At 43.6% G+C, this 24238-nt stretch overlaps 1 protein-coding gene across 1 annotated transcript in view; it reads left to right on the top strand.

The window, feature by feature from the left end:
• Positions 1–3854: 3854 nt before the first annotated feature.
• The window catches only part of AFF3 (ALF transcription elongation factor 3), a 312555-nt gene continuing 292171 nt past the window's right edge, over positions 3855–24238 (top strand). The window contains exon 1 of the mRNA XM_069005855.1: positions 3855–4112. Within this exon, the coding sequence (XP_068861956.1) occupies positions 4060–4112 (53 nt within the window). The 5' untranslated portion in view covers positions 3855–4059. The remainder of the gene's footprint in view (positions 4113–24238) is intronic.

Here is a 24238-nt window from a genome sequence, read left to right on the forward strand (position 1 = left end):
GCTTCTTGGCTTTTAATCTCATGGAAGAGAGTCATGTCTAGGTGTTATGCAAACACTCACCAACGAACCACATATGTCCTGTCACAGCCTATACAAGGGCTCAGAGCAGTTACCAGAGCTGCCCTGGGAGTACTGCCCTGCACTGAGAGGTAGAAGTGTATCACACACCAAGAAATGTGTGACTGTGCTTGGTAATCCTCCCTGCCAAGCAATGCAGCAGTGCCCTCTGAAGGAATTGCTGATGGATTAGGCTGTTGGGACAAGAGCAAGCATGGATTTACTGAAGAGATATGATGAGATGTAACAGCCCCCACTTTTGTCCCTGAAACCACAAGATGTGACATGCACTCTCTAATCCTGGACCACGCTGCACATACACGGCTGTGATGCTACCCCCGGCAACCACTGAAATTCACAGGCAAAAAGGAGGTTCTGCCTGTGTCCCACCACTCTGCATTGGTGTGTCACAAGTGGGGCAAGACGTAAAAATTCTTGTTCTTGAGACACACTGTACTAATGCTAAGGCATTCCTACACCAGCCACTTCCAGAATTCTTCTCTTCTTCGAAAGCATTCAGTTACGGTTTTATGAATTCACTGGGAATTAATTTCTTGCTGGGTACATGTCTTAAAGGTAGGTCATACCAAAGAGATACTATGGTGGTATTTTGCATAGAGGATGTTGACTAAGAATGTAGTATTTCTCACCTCCCCCTTATTTTATGTTACATTAAAATTATCTTTACTCTTCCTCAGGCAGTTGCTATGCCACGCTTAAGACAGAGAGTCTGAGAAGAGGGAAATGTCAACTTTTAAGATGATGTTCAGCTTTCCTGTTACATGCAATCTTTATATGAGGGATTTGAATTACATATTGTTCCTGGGCCTTTGGCTCTTCTTACAAAGTCTGCTTGACTGGGCACAGTTGCTTGCTTATTCTTAATAAAGAGTTGTTAACAGAGGAAAGAGCACAATGAAGGGGCAGGTAAGGTCTATATGAATCATTAAAAATATATGTACAACAAGCAGGATTAGATAGCACACACATATTTTTATTTATATAATGCCATGCTTTCATAAAAAGGCAGGTTTCATTACCTACAGGAGTTGAAAATATGTTGACAAGTCACACAGCAAGGGATGACAGGGGAAAACTGTGGGTTGGTCACAACAGGCAATGGGGAAGGGTTTTCTTCAGTCACTGTCCTGAAATTCTGTATGTTACGGTTTCAATCATGGAACCCACTGGAGATGGATGGGACACTTTTAAGTAAGAAAGCAGCAGGTGAGGTTACTATTCAGTGGCTGGCAAGAGGGAAGGATTTGAATGAATAAGACTCAGAGGATGAATAAGCACAGAGGATGCTCCAGCCACAGGGACCAACCACGGTGTTACACTGAGGAGTCAGCAGAGGAGCCTAGCCAGGTACATCATAGAGGAAGCAAAATTAGGGGTGGAAGGTGAACCTGTAGGTGAGGTCTCGCATACAAGGAGTTTCAAAAATGCTACCAGGGTCAGAAGAAAAACGGGGAAACATCAAGCACCATGGCAGATAAGCAAAGCAGCTGGGATTTTGAAATGACATTAATTTCAATGCAATTAGTCTTGATGTTCTCTGCTCTGCATGAGAGGAGAATCATGGCCATGATGGGAAAGAAAAGAACACCATGATAATGATATACATGCAAGAAATGTAAAAGAAAAATAATAACTTTTTGTGTTCAAACATATTAAAAACATAAAACATACTGCCTATCATTGTGTATTACTCTTTGAAATTTAATTCACTCAGTGCTGTTCATGCTGTTTGTTTACATTTTCTATTGATCTCAGTTTGGATGATGAATTTAGCCTATGGAATTTTGCTTCCAAGTTTCCACACTTGAGCTACCACTTGTGAGCATTGCAGTCCACCTTGCTCTTTATAGAATGACCTGGGGTCAATTCCAGTGCTGATGTAAAGGGGGTCCCACTTCTAGTGATGTAATCCATAAAGGCAGCCTAAGCCTGCCTTGGGGCCATGCTGCAATGGGGGTTGCACAATCTCCCTTAAAATAAGAAGAGCGAGGCAGCACAGGCTGTGGCTTGAAAAGGTCAGCATAAATATGCTGCCCTTCACTCCTTCACACATAAGTAATGTATTTGCTGAGAATGTTACCTGCTTTCCAGGCTCAACCTTCTGCTGTGGTAAGCTTTACCCCAACTGACAAAAAACTTGTTTTCAGGTGGGTTTATTTATGTGTCCATTAATACTGTACCAAGCCTGGCATCTGAACTGGCCTGAATTTTTTCATTTTCATCTTCATTTCCTCTGGTTAGGCAGGGGGTGCCACAAGTCTTCCCAACCGGGACACATCCTTCTCCATCCCTCTGGGGAAGCTGAGGAGACAGATGTTACAGGAGCGAGCTCCCGTGTGTCACTCCAGGCTGAAGATGTGCCACATCCAGAGGGTCGGGGGACTTCAGGCAGTAGGAGGCAGCACCACCTTGGCTGTGCAAGGGAACAGAAGCAGTTGTGAAGTGGCTTGGGACTTTCAGATGACTTGCCGAAAGTGGCGTACAAACTGCAACGGGTTTTCAAACCTTTCCCTTGGAGTGTGCCTACGCTGCAGCCAAAGCTGCGCTGCAGCCTGTGCAGGGTTACCAACCCTAAATTAAATCAAGCTAACTCAGGAAGGAATAACACACAGTCACAAAACCAGACGAGAAGCCTGCATAAATACTTGAGCATGAGCACTGCTCTGGGCTGCCAGGGTGTCATGCACGTCAGGGTGCCCTAGCCAGCTGCCAGCTGGGTTGGCTTGGTCTCCAAGAGCAGGGATCTCCCAGTGTGGGATCGCTCTGCAGATATTCGCGTTGGCGCTGTTGCATGAATAGCCCCCTCTTTTCATCACGGATTTTGCACATTTCTTCTCCCTGTCTGCGATGACATGGCACTTCTCTGGCAGCTACTCACTTCTTAGCTGAAAAGCTCAGTATTCTGGAAAGTATTTAATGTGTGTTAACCTCTCTTAATGTGATTCAGCAACTACAAATCAGAAGCGCCTGCCTCCCCTGGCCGGCCAGATATCACAGCCGGTGCCTCACACAGGCTAGATGGACAGTGCGAGGCATCTTACTCTCTTTGGGTGGCAAGTGCTGATGATTGGTACTTTTATTTTTAACCAGAAATCATTCCTTTTTAAAGGCTTCGTGCAATCCAGGGACTTTTAATCGGCTGTGCAGGTCTAGGTGGACCTGTATGGACATGGAGACTTGCACAGGTGCAGTTTATCTAAGAAGGAATTGGTGCAAAAAGGCCTTAACGCACACCAACCCCTGGACAGTGGAGAGAGCCCCGGGAGCACCCCGGGCTGCTGGCTCCAGCACGGAGAACCAGGGCCACGGCCCCGTCCCAAAATAAATGTCACAATTTCTCCCCAGTGTTTCTCTGCCAAACATCATGGTGCTTAACACGCGTGAGGTGCTGGTGAGCCGGGGTGCTATGGGCCACCCCAGGGTACCTGGCAAGGAGGAGGAAGAGGAGGAAAACGAAGAGAAGGAGGAAGAGAGCGGAAAAAACCCACCCCAAACCCAACTTCGGCGGGCCAAAGCCCGCCACCGGGGTGCAAGTTTCCACCAACTCCCCCTGCCTGGGGGGCTCTGCCGCCCCCCCGCGCCGAGCGGGCGCTGCGCGGACGCGGGCGCTGCGTGCGCGGGGCGGGCGCCGCCTCGGCCGCGCTCCCGGCGGCGGGCGGGAGGGAGGAGGCGCGGGGGAGCGGGGCGGGAGCGGAGCGCGGGGGCGGCGGCGGCCGAGCCGAGCCCAGCCGAGCCGAGCCGAGCCGCTCGCACACGAGCGGTGACACCGTGTGCTTTCTTTTGGGGGCAGGGTGCTTGCTTTTTTCCTAGCGGGAAGCGGGAGGAAGGTGGCCGTGGGGGTCCGTCCCCTCCCGCGCGTGTGCGGAGAGGGGCCGGCGGCGGCGCCGGGGGTGCTCCGCGCCCTCGCCCTGCCCGCGGTGCAGTTACGATGCGCCCCGGACGCCGTGTGGTTGCAGCGCGGCGGCGCTGACATCGCTCACCATGGACAGCTTCGACTTAGCTCTCCTTCAGGAGTGGGACCTGGACTCTCTATGGTGAGTGGTGCCTCTGCTTCCCCCAGGCGCGGGGACACAGGGGCTGCGGGGGATGTGCGATAACTGGGGGATGTGCAATAATTTGGAGTGGGTGTGCACTTACCTGGAGAGGTGCAGTAAATTTGGGGTGCAGTAATAGTGGGCGTGCAATAAGGGGGGTGTATTGGCTCGAAGGTGCAATAACTGGGGCAGCGGGTGTATTAGCAGAGGGTGCAGCCCAAAGAGGTGTCTCCTCTGCCACTTGCTCTCCCAGCATTGCTGGCTCGGCAGGGGCAGAGGGACGGGTGCCCCCCTCCCCTGACTGCCAGGGTGGATCCGGGAGGTGAGTGTGGTGTTTGACTGGAGGAGTCACCTGCACTCATCCCTCCGCCCCCCCCCCCCATGCCCACCGCTGTCACCCCCCCAGTGGTCTTGTACCCTTGTGCTCACCCACCTCTGGTACCTCAGGTTGGACTCCCGTAGCTCATCCCCCATCCTTCCTGTACGCCCCTTTCACCTCCCACCCCCACCTTCGCTCCTCAACTCCCTCCCGGGCCGTCTTTATTGCGTCCCCCCCCGTTGCATGCCCTTGACCTCCCCCTGCGCACCCCCGTCCCCGCCCGCCCCGGCGGCGGGTGCGGGGCTGCCGGGGAGGAGGGGAAACAATTTCTAGAAATGTCATTAGCAGCTGGAGGTGGGAAGCGCTGCCCTCCCCCCTGCACCACCCTCCCCAGGCTGCTGCTTCTGCCAAGTCCCGGAGTTTGCTGCGGGAGTCACGCTGCCCCCGGGCGGCCGCCGCTCCCCGCCGCCGGTCCCACTGGGGTCCGCAGGGTGGGGAGGAAGCGCTCCGCTCCCCGCCAGAACCCCCCGGTGTGCGGGGAAGCGCCCCCGGGCCGCGCCGGGACGCGGGGGGGATGCCGCGGAGCAGCCCCGGCCAGGCCTGCCCGCCTTCCCCAGCGGGGCGCCGGGCGGGGTGCGCTCCTGCGCGGGTGCGCTCCGCGGGGCAGCGGCGGCACTGCGCGCCCGCCCGCCGGGTCGCGAGTGCGGGGAGCTGAGGTTACTTTTGCCTGGCATCAGTTACCGGTGTGCATTTTGTTTTAAACCGTGTTAGGTGATCTATGGCTTCTGTCAGTAGGGTGCGCGTTCGACAGCGCCGGCTTATCTCCGCGGCGGCAGGTGTAGCAAAATAGGCTGGACCAGCGAGTCCCGTTAGTTGAGCCGCTTCTCACAAAAGACCTCAAGATGATGAGAACAGCTTGCGCTGCATAATGTGGGTGCTTATAAATGCATACACTGATAACATCGAGCCCAATAAAACTTTTACATTGCTGTGGGAACTTTAAAGAGCACATATAATACAAAATTAGTTATTACCCCATAAAAGTTTTTAATTATAGGGTTTCTGCCTGTGACACAAGTTAAGGCTATGCCCTCGTTTCAATTATAAATACCAATATTCAGTTTATATCCAAACCATAACATTTATCTCTGGCCTGATTTTAAGTTTACAGTTCATATGCACAGTTTTACAATTAAATTACATGTTTTTTTCTATTAAACAAGAGTGGGAGAAATAATACTTTTACAAATTTAAATGCTTTTCCCTTTCTCTTGAATGAAGACAAACTTTGGGCGAATTTTCTTTTTCAGCAAAAGTGGGCTGTCCATTGCTCTGTTCTCCGAGCTGGCTATTTGAGGTAATAATGATTTAAAAAACTAACATTGTAACTCTCAGACATTAGCGATCTAGGCTGTGTCTGGCCATTGCTTCTTCTCATAACCTTTTTAGCACGCTTTTGGCTGTTGTGGAGCCACTTTCAAATGACTGTGGTTGCCGTAAAACTCTTGTACAGGTTGAAAAAAACATCAACTGTTTTCCAGCTGAATTACCTGCTTAAAAATATCTGCGTTTGCCTTATGTGCAATCTTGTGGTTTCATAGCTCTTGTTACTTGTTTTCCTCTACAGCTGTTGCAGTTTAGAAGGTGAGTTCATCAGAAGGGCTCCAAAAAGCACATTAAAAGCCGTTGCATAGTGGCAGGCCTGCATTCGTTGCTAAACTTTCCCCCGTGTAGGGGCTGAACCCTACAAATGCCCAGAGCAGTGCCTAGTGAGGGGAGCAAGAGGGTTGCAGGTGTTTGCTGTTGTGCCCAGGTCCTTTTGGGGCACTAAGTTTTGCTGAGAAGCTTTAGCTTCGAGTATCAGATCATGGACTGAAAGTTTATAATGAAGCAGCTGTTTGACAAGTGGTTCAGAATAGTCAGTTTTGAAAAGTCGTGCAAGCAGTAATAAATAAAAACTTACTTTGGCTCAGTGAAAGCTTCCAAAGTCTGTTGTGAAGGTCAGCAGTGCCTTGGGGCCCTGGGTCAGTCTCCCATTTGCAGGCAGGGTGTCTGTTGCTTGCTGCCCTCCTGCTGTCCTGCCTGCTCGCCAAGGGGCAAGTTATGGATGTTCTCAAGAAACCTGGCGTGAATTCTGTACTAAACTGACCATAACAAAGCTGGTATGGTAATGTTCAGCTATGAAGACTTATGAGAATGCCTTCAAAGTTGTGCAGTTGTTGCCAAAAAGGGAAATAAAATACACCACATAGATAGGAAGTACTTCATGTCAAAGAGCAACACTTAAAGAGACTTAATTTTCTCTGCAGCAAGAATGAATGTTGTCCTTTATTCTTTTGAATGTAGCCATAATGGCAATTTGCGCACTTAATTTATGACTGAAAATCCACTTTTTGAAGTATTTGGTGAACATTTTGCTTAGAAGTGCAGTAATTAAATATTAATGTGCTGTTCTAAAGTGCTTTTTTTTTTTAGTTTGAGAAGTTCTTGGAAAATCAAAAGGGTTTTCCAAATGAACAGAGGCATGCTAATCAATTCTCATCGATTGTTACTATTACACTATTAATGAATTTTCTTTCCAATTAATATATGCCATGTCTTTTGCTTTGCTGTAATATAGAAAATGTAATGATACATCATGTAGTGACTATAAGACAGTGTTTAGCTAGTAAACTGCAATGGTAGAACATTGTAAGCTGTTTTCTACTAAACAGTAGTTTTTCCAGGTTGTATAGATGCCAATAACACTTCTGCTTCCCAGAAAACTACTATAATTCAAATAGTGAAAGCTGAGCACAAACTCAAATAGGAATTTTAAGAAAACATACCGATCTGTGGCATAAACAAAACTTGTGCCCATTTGGTAAGCTTTTTCTGGAACATTTTAGTGTGATCAGCCCAGCTTAACTCAAGGTGCTGTTACTGCTGACTAACAGAGTTATCCTGGACACAGGGCACTGACTTCAAACCACAGCCCCGTCTCCTGTTTTTCTTTCTCCATGCATTTAGTTGTGTGCTACATGTGTAGTTTTACTTGTCCAGACTCAAGGTTATGGATTCTCCGGTGCATTACAGGTTTACATTTGTTTACACTGGACAAAAAGATGGAAAATCTCAGCTGGAGGTGTTTTATATGCCTGCTGTACATCAGTAAACATACTATATGTGATGGAAAGCAGCAAATGAACAGACCAAAGGACCTAATCAGTGTGCCCGGACTAGTTCTGCATTACAGCCATTTGTGTTGTTATTTTCTTTATTTCACAAATCAAGATCAAAATTCAGCCAGGTCCTTAACTCTGTTCTTAGGTTTAGGCACAGCAATAGCCCCAGTGAAGACCAGCTAGTAAAGGCTCTCCTCACGTGCTGATGTAAGATACATGCGTAGGCAGAGTTGTTCCCCATTCATTGAAAGCAATTAGCAGTTTTATTAAAGCACTTACTGAGTTGTACCAAACAAGAAAATAATTTTGAATGTAAGATGTTTGTTAGCCACAAACAAAACAGTGTTTGTTTAGGTAAAAGAAGCCAAGTATGTAATTGGTTTATTTGGTAGTTATCTGATACTTCTGTGCGTTTTGAGTTAACATCATTTTTGTAGGGGTTGGATAGTCCTGTAAAAAATGTATAGCTGTTTAGCTTCCAAGCTGAGATCGATATCAAATGCCACAGTATAAGATGGCCCAGTGTGTTTTACAGACCGTGTATTGAATTATTAGTTCATTTGCTATCTTTGGGTCTGTTCCTGCTCCATTTGAAGTCAATGAGAGTTTTGTTTGGAAGTTGCTATTAACAAAAAGTGGTCAGACATCCAGCAGTCTTATAAATGAACCTTTTGTAACTTCTTGATTCCAGGTTGCCTGGCTTTTAGTCACTATATTTTATAGTTGTCTAAGGCAAGATATTTTTTTTTTATGTTGCATGGTGTTTACTGGAGACAGTTTTAAAAAGCTAATTCTACACATGCTTCTTCAGTCAAAGTAGAAGATCATGATGTTTATTTTCAGATAACAGTAAGCTACTTTGGGGTGAGAGGGGTCACTCCAGCCATTTTCTCAGTATGGTAACAGGCTGGACCAGCTTGGCCTTTTCACTGAAAATGCTAAGCAATAATACCTCCTTCTCACAAAAAGAAAAATCAAGTTAGTGCCTTCTTTTATCTCACATCTCCTTTACAACTCTACTCCGGCCTGTGTCTTGGACTTTGCCCCTTATTTTTTTCTTTTTTCACTCTTGCTTCTTTTCAACCAGTAATGCTTGAAATCATCTTCATCTCTTTATTTCTCTCTCTGTAGTGTTTCCTATTCTCCCTTCCTCCCAGTGTCAACCACAGTTACCACCTATCCCTCACTGAGCTCCCATCTAAAAATTTGCTCTTTCTGTGATGATTATAAGTTGTGAGCAAACAATAGACAAGTAATAACTATAGACTGTTCCCTTCTCCTGCTTTCACAGCATGTTCTCTCTTACTGATGCTTGTTTTTTAGGCTGGAAGCCCTTTGGGTCAGGAACTGCTTTTATTGTTTGAGCTTTTTTTTCTTACAGCACTGAACAAATTATATGCACTAAAACATTATAAATAATAAGAGGAGGAAGCTTTTCATGGTCATAATACTTTATAAACATCATCTGAATAATAATATTTTAAAAACACGTCTGTTGTGCCGTGTGAGTGCTCATTTGCTGGATGTAATATACCACATCCTCCTCATTTGAGTCTCCTCTGAGTCCAGAGGCTTTGCCAGTTTACATCAGATGAGAATCTGGACTATCATCTCTAATTCCCTGTACTTAGTAGTTGTTTGTTTGGTTTTTTTTAAAAGAATAGTTAGTTTTTTAAACTTCTGATTTGTTTTTGTCTAATAAGTAAAATTCTGTTATACCAGTAGGACAGTGGATGTGCTTTCATCTGTCTCCCTGAGAACTGTTTGAGTACCCATGCCCAACTGTGTGATGCAAGAGGTGAACAGCCCTTTGGGCTTTCATTCTGATGCTCAGACCTGTAGATTTGTGCTCCTCTGGGAATGTATTCATCAGAAGCTGAGGCAAAACCCTTACTTGACTGTAGTTGAACGGTTCAGAAGAGGCAGCATTTGCCATTCTTTGTGAGTATTTTGAGGAAAATAGTAAGTTTCTTAAAACTAGTGGATGAGAAATATGGGCCATTAAAAAAGCATACCAAAAAATACTGGATGTGGGAACATCTTGTCATCCATATATTAGCAATAATTTCATACTTGACTCCACGACACTGTCATTAAAGAAAGCAACTGTTTAATTACAGGGGTTTCTAATGTCATATAACAAGTTAATCCATTTGCCTCATATTTATGACTAGGAAATGACAAAGCATGGATAAAAAGAGAGATACCTTACAGTCTGGTTATAACTTTTGTAACAGTAGGAGTAATAAAGTAAAATCTGTAGAAATGAAGAAACACTGGTATCACGTACAGCTGGAAATCAGGGAGGTGAAGTTCTGTCCGACATGTTGTCTCATCTGACAGACTGATCAGGTTGTAACTGTGAAGTGGCCCATCACAAAATGAAATTTCAAAAGGATGGTATTTTTTAGGAAACCCATGGAAACTTTTCTTTGTATATGGGCTGGTTAGCTGTAAGGCTAATTCCAGGGGAAAACCACAAGTTCATTGTGAAAAACTGAAGTAGGAAAAGGGAAAGCTGTGACCAACCTTTCTTAGTTTTGAACAGAACTAGCTCTTTGTAAACCCTGCCCTACTGGGGAGTAGGAATTTCCATTTTGCTGCTGCTGCTGGCGACTGGATTCTGACTGCTCCCAGAGAGCCCGCTGGTCCCTGCTCTGGCCAAATCCACTGGGCTCACATCATTACCAGCAGGGCTACTCGTCTGTCTCTTAAAATCAGTATTAAGACACTGGTTGTACTTGCTGGCTCTGCCTAGGACCCCAGGAGAGCAAATAATGCATACTTGTAGTTGAATACTCAGGTAATAATCTACATAATTTCCAAATAATTTGTGGGTAACTACAAATTTATACTTAGGAAAAAGTGAATGAACTGTAGTGACAGTTAAATGAACATAATGACAATTATTAATATTCTGTGCTAAACGTTTTCTGAATCTTTTCAAAGGTACAAGTGCATAACTTGTGTTCCTCTCTTACAACTTGATATCTCAACTTTCCTAGTACCTTAAGCAAACAAAAAATAGTGACTTAAGACAACTGCATTTTATCCTCTTAGGAAGATGTAAACCTGAATGCATGTACCAAGGACCTGGATACAGATGTATCCTGGGAAATATGACAGTAGAAATGCCATTTAAACTTATCCTCAGAGACCCTTTATGTATTTCCTAAAAAATAAATTAGTTCCAATGCAGCAGTGGTGGTCTCAGCAGGCAGGAAACACTTAAAATTATGCAGAAGGGACCAGAAATCTTTGCTAAGAAGCTTTTTGTTCCTATGTTTTGTTTCTCAATAAAGATGATCCACAACTGTAAGTACTTAAAACTGAAAACAAGAGGGTTGTATCTGACAAAGCTGCACAACTTCTTAATGTAGCCCAGTCTTTCTGTGTGGCTGTTTTCACATGTTTTGGACCAGAGAAAGAGTCCTTTGTGGCTCAGCCTGGTTTGACTACATGGCAGGAGTGTACAAATAGAGGATGAAGGTGGTGTCCTCTTACACTGAGTATGTTTTGATTGCTTTGAGCTGTGATCACTTCTTACTGCACATACCACTTCTGAAATCTGTTAGGGAGAAACTCATGGCTTCCCTAGCTCATACATTACCATAATGGTGCAGTCTAGATGCCAGGTACTATGATGACCTATGGTGGTAAGAAAAATGCAAATATGACAGACAGATGGATGAGGAGGAAAGAACATTGGTGTGAAGTATGTGTTTGCAGAGTTTGGACTCAAAAGCCACCCTGACAGTGGTCTCTCTCCAACCACACATTTCCCTGTTTCTATCCTTGCCTTCTTTGTCTTGGTCACTGTGAAGGTTTTGGGTGCATGGTTGCATGTTCTCATGCATGGGTGTTGGCAGATATCCTAAACCTCCTCTGGGGGGACGCTAGCTTTTTTTCTGATGATGCTAAATGATGTCTACACCCTAGTGATGTACCAAGAGAAAATTGATTCCTTCTGTCATTGACCACTTGTGATTGGCCAGAAGGGTTCATCTCTCAGGTCTGTCGATTTTAGGAGAGAATGATGCCACTTTAATGTTTTTGTGATCTTTTGCTTTAGAACAGCAAGTGTGGTAGATGGCTGAACCTTAGCCTAGAAAAAAATTAACAGACTGAGTTGACAGAGACTCTGAAGAAGATAATTACATTGATATGCATCCAATAGAAGACACATTTTTATATTTTTTTGTTTCTGACATAGGGAGGGAACTTGTCATGTCATCAACTGTTTTTAAAGGACAAAGTAACAATAAAAGCTAAGCATGCTCTTCTTCATTTGTTTTTGGCAAAGAGAGTGTAACATTTTCTCCAGGATGATGACCTTGAATTAACTAAATGTCACCAGTTTAAAGAGTAAATTAATGTCACAATGTGCTTTATTTGTGGTTAGGCCTGAAGACTCTTAGGAATTTCTTAATACAAAAGGTGTTTGTGTGCTAGTCCATTTACCCAGACTCCCTGCAAGAAAACCACCATGATCCCAACTGCTCTGAATTTGTGTCACCACATTGCCTTGCATGTTTGTGTACACCAGCATGTTTGCAGCTTGTGGAGCTCTGCCTTTCAGAGTGTATCACAGAATCACAAAATGGCTTGCATTGGGAGGGACCTTGAAGATCACTTAGTGCCAGCCCCCTGCCTTGGACAGGGACACCTTCCACTAGACCAGGTTGCTCAGAGCCCCGTCCAACCTGGCCTTGAACACTGCCAGGACAGGGCATCCACAGCTTCTCTGGACAACCTTTTCCAGTGTCTCAGCACCCTCACAATAAAGAATTTCTTCCTAATATCTAATCTAAACCCACCTACTTTCAGTTTGAAGCCATTCCTCCTTGTCCTGTCACTACATGCCCTTGTAATAAGACTCTCCCCAGCTTTCCTGTTAGTCCCCTTTAGGTCTTGGAAGGTACTAAAAAGTCTCCCCTGAGACTTCTTCTTTCCTTTTTCTGAGGAGTGAATCCCATTCAAAATCCAGTCACACTCTTAAAAGGGGCAAGGATTTTGGTTTGATTTGGTCGGTTTTTTTGGAAACTGCCACTGGCTATGAAAATCTGTTCAAAACCCATAGCACTGGTAGCAAAAATCTGTGTATTACCAGTATATGTGGTAATGTATACCTGTTAGTGTATCCCTGGCCATTCAGTAGAGATGATTCTGCAATGTCTGAAGTGAAATGGTGTTGAGATAACCCAAACAGAGGAAAGCACAGATAAATGCTTTGCTGTTGGAGCTGAACTGACTTTTGTAGATCCAAGCAAACTATCTCTTTATGACACTCTTCAAGCCTTCACACTTCACAAGAACTTGCCAACTTGGGTGCATGGCTGCATGAACATGATTACGTAGCAAGTGGTATAAATGCAACCTTTTTTTTTTGTTGTTGTTCTTAGAAGTATGTAAGTAGCAGTATCTTGAACTAATTACAGCTGATGTAAAGCACATTTAAGGAAACCCATTAGCAAAGAATTAGAATTAGAGCAGATTAGCTATTCTTTAATGGCCTTGACTGTAGATCTTTTGATGCCTTGGTAGCTTTTCTAACACTCCTTGCTCATCTGTCTTTACCAAATGACTGAGAAGCTTCTTTCAAGTCACAGTCTGGTTGTAATGTGAAAAATTCGCTGTTTTCTGCTGAAAAAATTACTACCTGGAAAAGTAAATTCTGTGGAGTTCTGTACTGTATTTGTTGTTGAGATTTAAAGCATTTTGCTGCTCAGTGTGTCTGTATAATAGAATGAGCAATCCCTAATATGCTTCCTTGGAGTTATTAATTATTTACTTTCTTGAAATACAGATCATAGACAATTTTACATGACTTCCCTTGGTACAGACTTTCTTGTCTCTCTCTTTATTTTTGTATGCTTTGCAAATGCCTATAAATTCATTTTCACTGAAAGGGGAAATAAGTAATTTAGATGATTGCAGCTGCTTCATAATTAATTAATTTCAATTTAAAATAATCAAGTAGTGCCCATCCATTGTTCTGTGTGCTTTTATGAGGCATTAAGATTCACAATATCAAAATAAGTTCCAGATGGAAGTGCATACTTTATAATCAGAGAAAAAATATCTGGTTTTGTCAAAAACCTGTAGAGTCCTGCCCTGATCAAAACAGAAAGTGTTATGCTTAAGCATATTTTTCAAGTTTTGAGCCATTGCTTTAGGAATCACTTAAAAGTCCCAATTTGAAAAGTTTTATAGGGCAATAACTTATAAACAGAACTACAGAGTAAGAGAAACAGTGATGTATGAGTATATATTAATTTGTTTCCTCAAATACTCCTGGCATCTGTTAAAATGTAACACGTAGCAAGGCTTAGCACGTTTTCCCCTTTTTGGCACTCTTCTGTGATAAAGGGAAATATTTGCAATGATAAATCATCTCTTTGCTAATAATCAATAAATAACACAGTCTCCTGATAAAAAATTCATGGTAAAATGAAATAAAAAATTTTGAGCAGAAGGAAAAACAGTTTAAATGGTGCACTGAGGAAGTCAGTATGTTCTTATACTTTAATAAATCCTAGGGTTAATGGAAGAACTTTTAATGTGGCAGTTTGCAATAAGAATAAAAAATCTTTTTTGAACATGAAAGACTCTTATGTAAGAGGTTTACATTATGTAAATGTTAGTGTTATTGGCAATAGCCCATTATAAAGGAAAACTTTATATTCAGAAAAGCATTTGCAAATAATGGGATAGATGCAGCAATCTCTAGTCCTCACTTGGACAACTTTCTCTTTGAAGTCAATGGAAGTTTTGCCTGAATAAGGTGGAAGGAATTAGCCCATTCATTATTATCTGAATTACATCAAGAGCTGACTGCTAAACAATAAAATCATGATTCATAACATAACGGCTTCACTTAATTCTTTTGTAGTCTTAATATATCTCATTATATGGTACTTCTGTTCTTTCCTCTCTGTGCAGTATTCAAATTAAGAACAACCACCTTTACATAACTGATGGTTCGACATGTTTTGCTGCCTTAGCAAGATCAAAGGGTTTTATATACCCTTTTTGGATAGATATCAAGAATGGGGTGATCAATCTCTTCAGTAACCATTAAGCACAGTGTAAATATCTCAAGGTACCCAATTAGACACAAGTGGTTTGCCAGATGCTGAGAGCATCACCAGTTGTCAGGAGATCCCCAAATCTGTGGGACAGTCCAGAATTTATTAGGGATTAGTGGTGGTTCGAGTTGTCACTCCACTGATTTGTGGTCATTCAGCTGTGCCCTGTCACAAGCAGCCTGCATGATATGTGGAGATAAGGTTCAAGTGACAGCTACTTCGTCTTGCCCCCCAGGCACATTTGGGTGGGAAGGAGGCAGGGATGGATGGACACTGGTGTTTCGGTTCCTCTCTTGTGAGCAGAGAGGAATGTGATTTAAAATAAGTGAAATAGCAAAATTAGAAGGGCATAAGAGAAGCAGACTGAAGAGAGCAGCCCAAGAAAAGAGAACCCCAAAAGGCTTTATTAGGAAGCTGGAGTTAACCTGTTAACCCCTTGCCAGGAAGCCATCTGCAGCCTTCAGGGTTTAAGAATTCTTTTTATCTAGAGATGTAATTGACACAAGATGTGTAACAGCTGCAAGATGTCAGGTTTGTCAAAGTAACTAGAAAAATGAGTTCTATGACACACAGCAAAGTAACGTATAGCTAAAAAAAGAAAAGGAATAAATTATCATAAGGGTTAAAAAGAGGAAGAAAAATAGTCAAATAATGAAAGTTGCAATTAATTCTGGAGCACTGATGATTTGAAACTAAACTACAATGAAGGTTTCCAAGAAGAGTCAACATCTTAACTATTTACCCCAGTAGAAATAATAGTGAAACTCCTCATGTTCCCATCATAACCATACTTCTCTGAGGGGCTGGAATGGCTACTGCTCTGCACTGACTCCATAGTAGGGTGGGTGCTGTATTATTTTACCCTTCTGCCTGTAGCTGTTGTTATTCAGGTGCATTACCATTGCACTTTGCATCCACATAGGGACCCAGATTTGCTGTAAATAAGAGCTGTTGAGACTTGGGACAAACAGCCAGTTGCAGTACCAAAAACTTTGTAAACAAAGTGAAAAACAGAGGAAAATTATGGATAAAGGCAAAACTGGTAAGAAAGGAAAGACTGGAGTATTTTAATAATCTGAATAAAGAGCAGTTGCAGCAGACCACCAGCCTGACAGTGCTGCCAAATCCATGAGTGTGAGCATGATGGGAAAACTGAGAACTTTTCTTTTTAAGAACCTCAGAAGGAACAATGAAGTGATTTTGGGCATGTTTATGAGGACTCCTCCCAAGCATGAGTGACAGCACAGGAATACCCTGAAGGGATTAGTTGGAAACTTGGAGAGCCTTAATGGGTCAAGAGAAGACTAGAGAACTTTATTGTAATAGCTTTTGGTAATGACTTTTCATGATGATGGTGATAGCCACAAAGGGCATTCATGGTGAGGAAAGTGGGAACCAGTGAAGAAAAGGGGCTCATAGTCAAAGCACCCTGCCTGGGAAATGCTGTTTGCTGTGGCATCTCACCTGGAGCTGGCTCTCATCTGTGAAATCCAATTGTGCAAACTAAGGCAGAAAAATAGCAGCAGAAAAATGCCCTTGCCCAAAGAAGTCAGTAGATGGGTCTCAGTAACCCATTATAGTTTAGAGCTCCCATAATCCCAGTGTGTTAAAGGTCTGATACTGAAATGCTGGTAACTGTTGGGTATTCTGTAAGGTACTCCAGCACCTCATCAGACTACAAGCGGCACCAATAGGAACTAATTAAATATACCTATTATAGTAGTGCTATGGAGTACTGCTACAGTATTGCTGCTTTGGATCAGAGTGAGTCTTGGAACACCAACCTGGATGCCAGTCAGATACACCCAATTCCCACTTTCAGGAATTACTTGGAAATGTACCTCTTATTGAAAGCCTTAAAGAAAATGGAATTCTTGATTTTTTGAGAAAATATGTAACTCAAGTGTTTTCCTTTGCTCAACTCACATTCACATGCCAAAACAACTAATAAAATTTCAGAGTTGCTTGTATTGTAATTTGGTTGGCAGAAGAAAAGTCATCTATTAAAGCTGAAGTCATCATAACTCATTAGGTGCTAATGTATCTGCTGTGTGGTAGAGAAGCAGGCCAGTTCTGTTGAAACGCTGCTGGTTCGCCCTCATCCGCTCACAGTTGTCTCTGGAGGATTGGGAAGTATAAACAAGTTTTCTAACAATACGCGCTAAGAGTACGCTAAAGTAGCTGCACTGACTTTATCCCAGCAGTCTGTCTGCAGGCGAGTACGGAACCAAAGCGAATGCAAAACTTTGAGAATGGTTCCTGTATTTCCTCCTAGGAAGTCTCAGGAGAAAAGGTGATTGTGTGTGCTCACAGATGTCCTGGGTACGTGCAGTAAATCCAACACTTTCTGAACATGCTGCTGGCCTTGCTGCACCTGGTAATAAACCCTGGCAATAAATCAGGTGATCTGCACATGCATAATAAATCCGATGCACCTGAATGCCAGCATACAGGATGGACATGCTGTGCACAAACTGGCTGTTTTCCAGGTCTTCTGGATGTCAGGTTTCCACTGTGATTGGCTTGCCTGGGAGTTCTGGCAAAACTGCTGACATTCTCTTTTTATATCAGTGTTTCCAGGGCACGTCCAGGGAGAGGGAGATGTATGGGGGAGTACTGAAGCTTGAGCATCATTTTTCAGTGTGCCTGTACTCTTTCAAGCTATGATACAACCCTGAAAATATAAGCAATCCTATACCTGTAAAGGTACTCTTTCTGTCACCATAGGTATTTTTTGAAAATAATGCCCCAATTTCTTACAAGTTCAGATCTGTTCTCCAGTTTCTTTACATTAAGATTTTGTGTGTTATCAAGTGAATGTTCTTACAGCATCAGCATCCTGAGTACCCTCTCAATATTTTTGTCAGTAGTTTTTTTATCTCATTTACTTTTGTAGGAGAGCTTTAGTTTAACAGCTGTCAGGACCTTCCTCAGGGCCATGGAGGTTGGGGTATCTCAAGCAGGGAGAGATTGGAGCCTGCAGTCATACACTATGGTTATGTATTGTTCTGCCACCTTGGAGGATGTTCAAAAGCAGTGAACTTCAAGCCACAGATGGGTCAAGGGTTGCTCACTGCCCTGTAGGCCACCTGAGTTGGCACCAAATACCTTCACATGCTGGAAGATCATAGAATCACAAAATGGTTTGGGTGGGAAGTGACTTTAAAGATCATCTAGTTCCAATCCTCCTGCAAGGGCAGGGGTGCCATTCACAAGACTAGGTTGCTCAGGGCCCTGTCCGACCTGGCTTTCAATGCTTGCAGGGATGGGGCATTCGCAGCTTCCCTGGTCAACCTGTCCCAGTGCTTCCCTACCCTCTGGCTAAAGAATTTCTTCCTAGCGTCTAATCTAAACCCACTGTCTTTCAGTTTAAAACCATTGCCCCTTGTCCTGTCTCTGTCTGCCCATTTGAAAGGTCCCTCTCCCTGCTTTTTATAAGCCCCCTTTAGGTACTGGATGGTCTTGGTGAGGTCTCCCTGGAGCCTTCTCTTCTCCATGGTAAACAACCCCAGCTCTCTCAACTTGTCTTCTTTGGAAAGGATCTCTGATCATCTTTGTGGGCCTCCTTTAGGCCTTCTCTAAGAGGTTCATGTCTTTATGGTGTTGAGGACTCCAGAGCTGGATGTAGTATTCTGAGTGGGGTCTCATGACAGCAGAGTAGAGGTGGAGGATTACCTCCCCTGACCTGCTGGCCACTTATCTTTTGATGCAGCCAAGGATGCCATTGATCTACTGGGCTGTGAGTGCACACTCCTGTCTCATGTTCAGCTTTTCATCCACCAGAACCCCCAAGTCCTCTGCAGGGCTGCTCTCAATGACTTCTTTTCCCTGTCCACTCATAATCTAGGGTTGCCCTGACCCAGGTACAGCACCTTGCACTTGGATTTGTTGAACATCATGAGGTTCTCCTGGGCCCACTTCTCAAGCTTGTCCAGGTCCCTCTGCACGGCATCCTGTCCTTCTCTTGTGTCACCTGCACCGCTCAGCTTTGTGCCATCTGCCCAAAGTGCAGTGTGCTGAGGGTGCACTCAATCCCACTGACGGTGTCTTTGATGAAGATATTGAAGAGCACCAGTCCCAAGGCAGAGCCTTGGGGGACACCACTCATCACCCATCTCCACCTGGACATAGAGACATGGACCACAACTCTGCATCCATCCAGCCAATTCCTTATCCACTGAACAGTCCACCGATCAAATCCATGTCTCTCCAATAAGAAGGTAAGGATGTTACCTGGGACAGTACTAAAGGCTTTACAGAAGTCTAGACAGATGGACAGATAGAAGTCTAGATCAGATTGGACAGGCACAATTTGTCCTTAGTAAATAAGAGCAACTAGGTTTTACATTAGTAAGGAAGAAAAGGTAGCCACATGCAACTTGTTTATTGAAATGCTTCCTTACCACTTGGTTATTGGAAATGCCAAGCATGTACACAAGGGTTTGATTTCGTTTTGATCTGAGTGGTAGAAGTAACAAGCCCCATTGAGCAATGGCAGCAGAGAATTGTAACAGTGACCAGATTGTTGCTCCATTCATCCCCACTTCTGCATTCATTTGGGAAATGAGGGAAAGGACCTCAGTGCTATAAGAGTAGTTGACTGATTTTGTAAAAATAAAACCATCTTCTTCTTTACGTTCTCTAGTAAATGAGCCTTCTTTACCATTATGATATGGGCTGCATAGAAATGAAGCAGGGGACTTTACTGGACTGTATGTCACTGCACTTGTGTTTAAATAAGGAGTATATTCAGGGCAAAGATGCTAACTTGATTTCAATAAACCAGAAAGCATCTGAAATACTACTAGACCCTACTGAGTTACAGTATTTCGTCTCCTTTGGACTTTCTCGTGGTTGTTTTCTGTGCCAATTCAGGACACTGCCTTTAAGCTAATTAGCAATTCTAAGCAAACTTGGAGGGAATTTGTTTTTCTTCATCTGGGTGACATGCTTATCAAGTCAGCTACCCCCAGTCTGATACAGCAGGCTGCCAACAGACTTGTCACAGTTTATGAAGAGGGTTTGTGGTGGAGAGAGAAAGTATGATGAAAACCACATCCACCAATTAAACACCTACATTTCCCTTCAGACTCCAAACAATGGACGTCTTTCCTTTTGCAAAAGAGATTTCTCAAATCAAAGCAACTCATAGAAGAAATATAAATTAGGAAGGAAGCTCTGAGTAGATCTTTAATGAGTCTCTGGCACAATGACACAGTGAGGTGTGACACATTCATGGATATGATGTAATTGAAAAGATTTAGGTTTGCAAAGGTTTGCTCAGCAATCAAGCAAAAGTAATTCAACCAAATAAGGTACATGTTCAGGTCAAGTTTTTGGTACCTATAATATCAGTCTTTTACTGATAGGAAAAGAGTACACCTGATGCTTTTCTTAGTCTGTGATACATAGTCTTAATCCCAGAAAAATAGCATCAGTTATATTTTTACTCAAGTGAACAGAAACTGACCTTCTTTTAATAATGACAAGACACAGAAGAGGATCTTTGAAAATAACTGTGACTGTGGACTAGTTAAGCAGAGGATGAGGTAGGGCCTGGATATGACACATTCAGCGATATTGTAGATGGAGAGGTAGGAGCAGAAGCTTGGGGAGCTATTTTCTCTTAAGAAAATCTCTGGTTATAAAAAAATTCATTGCAAGAAGAGCAGAACAAATACTTCAGAGAAAGGGTGTAAAAATTAACACTCAATTTTCATACAGTTGATATGGACCAGATGAATTGAAAGACATTCCAAAGTATACTGGGTGATGATAAAAACAAATCACACTATTATTATTATTATTATTATTATTATTATTATTATTATTATTATTATTATTAACAGTGGGCTTGTATTTACCTGAGGTAACGCTGTGTGAGCTTGGCACCAGTTGCACTGACATCGCATCTGTTAGCTTGAGGCACTCTGCCCTGCTGTGCTGTGTACATGTGCCCAAAGCTTCCCAGAGGATGTGAGCCAGATGAACCCTTTTTTTTGTGGGCATGGGCATCTTAAAGGCTTAGAAGGAGGGAGGTGAGCCAGGCTTATTTGTGAGACTGTGTTTCCTAAGCATGATAGAATGTCAGCAGATTGCTCATTGTACAGTACTTCATACAGTGATGCATCTAAACCTGCAGTCTGTAATCTAAGGTGTGTGATTACTGAGAAATTCAGTCAGTTCAGGCAAGAGACATCGCTTATGGGGAGTACAGGCTAAGGGAGCACAGAAGAATCTTAGGTCTTCAGTGGAAATCAAAACTAGGCAGTTCTGGAAGGTCAAAGTACAGCAAGTAATCCACAAAGGGTGCTTGTTAGCAGGCTGGAGACATACCTGGGTTGGAAGCTGAATGCAGGACTAACGTACTGGTGGCCTATGTATCAAAACCACTGAAAATCACTTTGATTTTATCTGTCATTTAATGTGCCTAGCAATTGCCACATCAGCCAGAAATTCCTCTGACTTATCTGGAGACTGGATTTTGATTTTGTTCACTGAACCAAGCAGTGCAAGTTTATGCCAGGAGAATAATTTAGCTGATGATGTACCACCAAAGCAGATCCTTACTTGAGTTTTACCACTTTTAAGGAAGGTGCCACATAGTGGTTTATGTGCACAGTTTAGACAGAATTAACATAGCAAACCCCATGACCCAGAAATCCCACACGACCCAACTGAGCACCCAAGATGATGTTTTCTGACAGAAGCACGTTTAGACTCAGCTCCAGCTTTGCTACCACACATGCCTAGAAGCAATTTGGGGATTATCAGACTCAGCCCTGTACATTAGGGCCTGGAGAAGTCCAAGATATGCTATGGCCACATGCTGTCTGTGCTGCTTGCATGTCACACATTATGTATCTTTGGGACAATACCACCCAGGGAAGTCAGGACTCCCTTTTTCCAGCTGAATGTTTCAACCACTTTATTCCTGGCCCCATGATCCCTCCATTCCCAGACCAGGCTCCAGGGAGTGTGGTGAAAGGCTTTGAAGGTCATCCAGAAGTAGACTTTGACCTAATAAGTAGTGCGTGTTCCTTGAGACTGAATCTCTGGATGTGAGACTCATGCTAGAGAGATGCTTGGATCTGGGCTTCCCATTTTCTTATGCTGCTACTTTAACCACTGGAATGTTAGCAAAACAGTGTGCTTAGCTGTGTCCTTTGGTTTTCTTTTCAAAGAGAGGTATGCCCCCCTTGTCTGACCTAAATGCCCAAGGGGGCACATAGGTGGCACTCATGCTGTGAGTTCTGCTTCTACTGTGAAGTCTAATCAGAGCAAAACCCAAAAGTTCTCTTTGACATTTTCCTTTGGCTGGCATAAGGTTTGCTTCCCAACATAGCCTCTGGGTTTCAAGAACTGGCTCTTTGATGCTGGCCTCCCCCCATTTTCCCTATGTGGAGCTTTGGCACCCAGTGCAGCACAGTGAGATCCATTTCGGGAGCTGGGTGCCAAACTCTGCACCCAGCTGTGCAGCTCTTCCCTGTACCCAAATCTTTTAGAAGAAGGTTTAGATTTTAATGTCATTACATTTATAAAGTTTATTGTTATCCCACCAGATTAACTGAAGCCAGCTGCTTCTCTCTAGCAAGAGGTGGTAAATGTTATTTCAGAGGAGACAGGAACATTTGTCCTGTCTTTCAGTTTTTTCAGAGAAAGCATGTTTGCCTGGAAAATATATCCAGTTTTTTTGTTAATGCCAAGATGGTCTAAAAAGACAAAGATAATTCTCATCTAATCTAATCTATTTAGAGTATTTCTGGAGAACCCATTACTGGTGTCTGAGTGACAAATGAAGGTCTGGATTGCACCTGCCAGGTATGTGCCTGGGGAAAAGGCATGTGCAGTACATAAGGGTAAAGGCATGTGTGTCCTCATGCTCTCATGCAGGATTTATCCTCTATCCAGCATTTTCTGGTGAGATGTATAATAATTCCCACTAGACAGCAGGTCAGATTTCTGAAAGAATATCAGTAACTGTGGCCTTGTCTATATGCGAGCAAGAAAAATACATGAGGATTTAAACTGAGTAGCCTGCTCTACAGTCTGCAGAATGCTGGCATTGATATGTGGAAAATTGCACACATACGAGCAGTTATTTAACTGAATTTGCTTGTAGAGATTTAAAATACAGCTAATGTAATGCCTGTACCAAATTCTGGGAATTTCTTCTAGGAGTGAGAAGTACTGCTATAGGGTAGAGCAGTCAAAATGAGCAGCTTCTATCCAAATCTTGAAGATAGCCTCTACCTGTAATTGGCAACTTTTCTCATACTCAACCTGCTGCAGACACAAGCATGATGCACAGATTTCATCATTAGCAGTAGCAGATAACTTCCTTCCAGAAGAAAATGGGACAAGTAAGTATTCTGTTCTGTTCCTGTCAGCAGGAACATTTCTATCTGTTCCTACTGCAGTTGCTCACTCCTTAGGGCCACTGACACCAAACAACACCGAGCAAACAGTATGAGATTTCACACTAAGGCTTCAGCTGTGCCTTTACAACACTTCTGGGCTGTCTTAGAGAAGTCACTGGCTGGTCCAGCATTCTGCTTCCTGTCTCTGTCTTTTACATGAGCTGCATTGACCACAGAGGACGAGGACCAAGTCTAGGACTAGCTTGTGCTGGTCAGGTATGGTCATAGGGGAAAGGATGACGCGGTGTAGAGGAATGTGACAGTGGGAAATGAGGGTTGCCTGAGGCCAGGCCACCACATAACTGGCTCTGAGAGGCTGGCAGCCTGCTCTCCTTAAGGGAGATGTTGACAGCTTCTCATAGCAAAGGAACTCAGCTCCTCTCCTGCTGTCCCTACTATGCAGAAATGGCATGGTTGCAGAAAGGGGTTTATTCAGGGGAATGAGAAAGAGAAAAGGCTCCCCATACCGTTCAGGATGCTGGCAAGCATCACTCGTCTGACAACCAGAGAAATCGGGGGAGTTAAGGGGACTTCAGATTTCACACCTCATCTCTATTCCCTTCAGGCTTAAGACAGGGAAGAGAGGATGGCTGCCTGCAGAAGGTTGGTCGCTTCTCATGTCCCTCAGCTGTTTGGTTCCAGCGAAAATGAGGGTGATGGGAGCTCAGTGGAGGATCTTGCCCATTGCTGCTGTGTTGCAGTGGGGCCCTTGCCTCCCAGCCCCAGTATTCAGTATTTTCTCATCAGTGAGAAGCAGGTAGGGAGCTGGGCAGCAGCAGAGCTTTGTGTTTTCAGAGGGCTTCTTAGTTGCAGCAATCTCTTTTTGATGGTTGTGTCTGGCCTCTCCAAGTGCAAAGAAAAATAGGGAATCTGGCTGTTAGCATGTATCCTCCCTAGACCCCAGCCTGCATTCAGGGATGCAGACTATTTCTGGAACTGGGTACAGTGCAACATGTATACATTAGCAAAATCAAGTCCTTATGCTGTTCAGGAAAATTTGGCTCTGAACTGAATAGCTAAAAAAGCTATCTGTCTGAGCTGCTTAGAATAATGCACAGCTTCTGCCAGCTGAATAAAACCAATAGCATTTCTATGAACAGAAAGCTTTAGACAACAACCTTTGAATTATGAGTGG

The sequence above is a fragment of the Aphelocoma coerulescens genome, chromosome 1 (genome assembly GCF_041296385.1).
Source record: "Aphelocoma coerulescens isolate FSJ_1873_10779 chromosome 1, UR_Acoe_1.0, whole genome shotgun sequence".
Classification (NCBI taxonomy): Eukaryota; Metazoa; Chordata; class Aves; order Passeriformes; family Corvidae; genus Aphelocoma; species Aphelocoma coerulescens.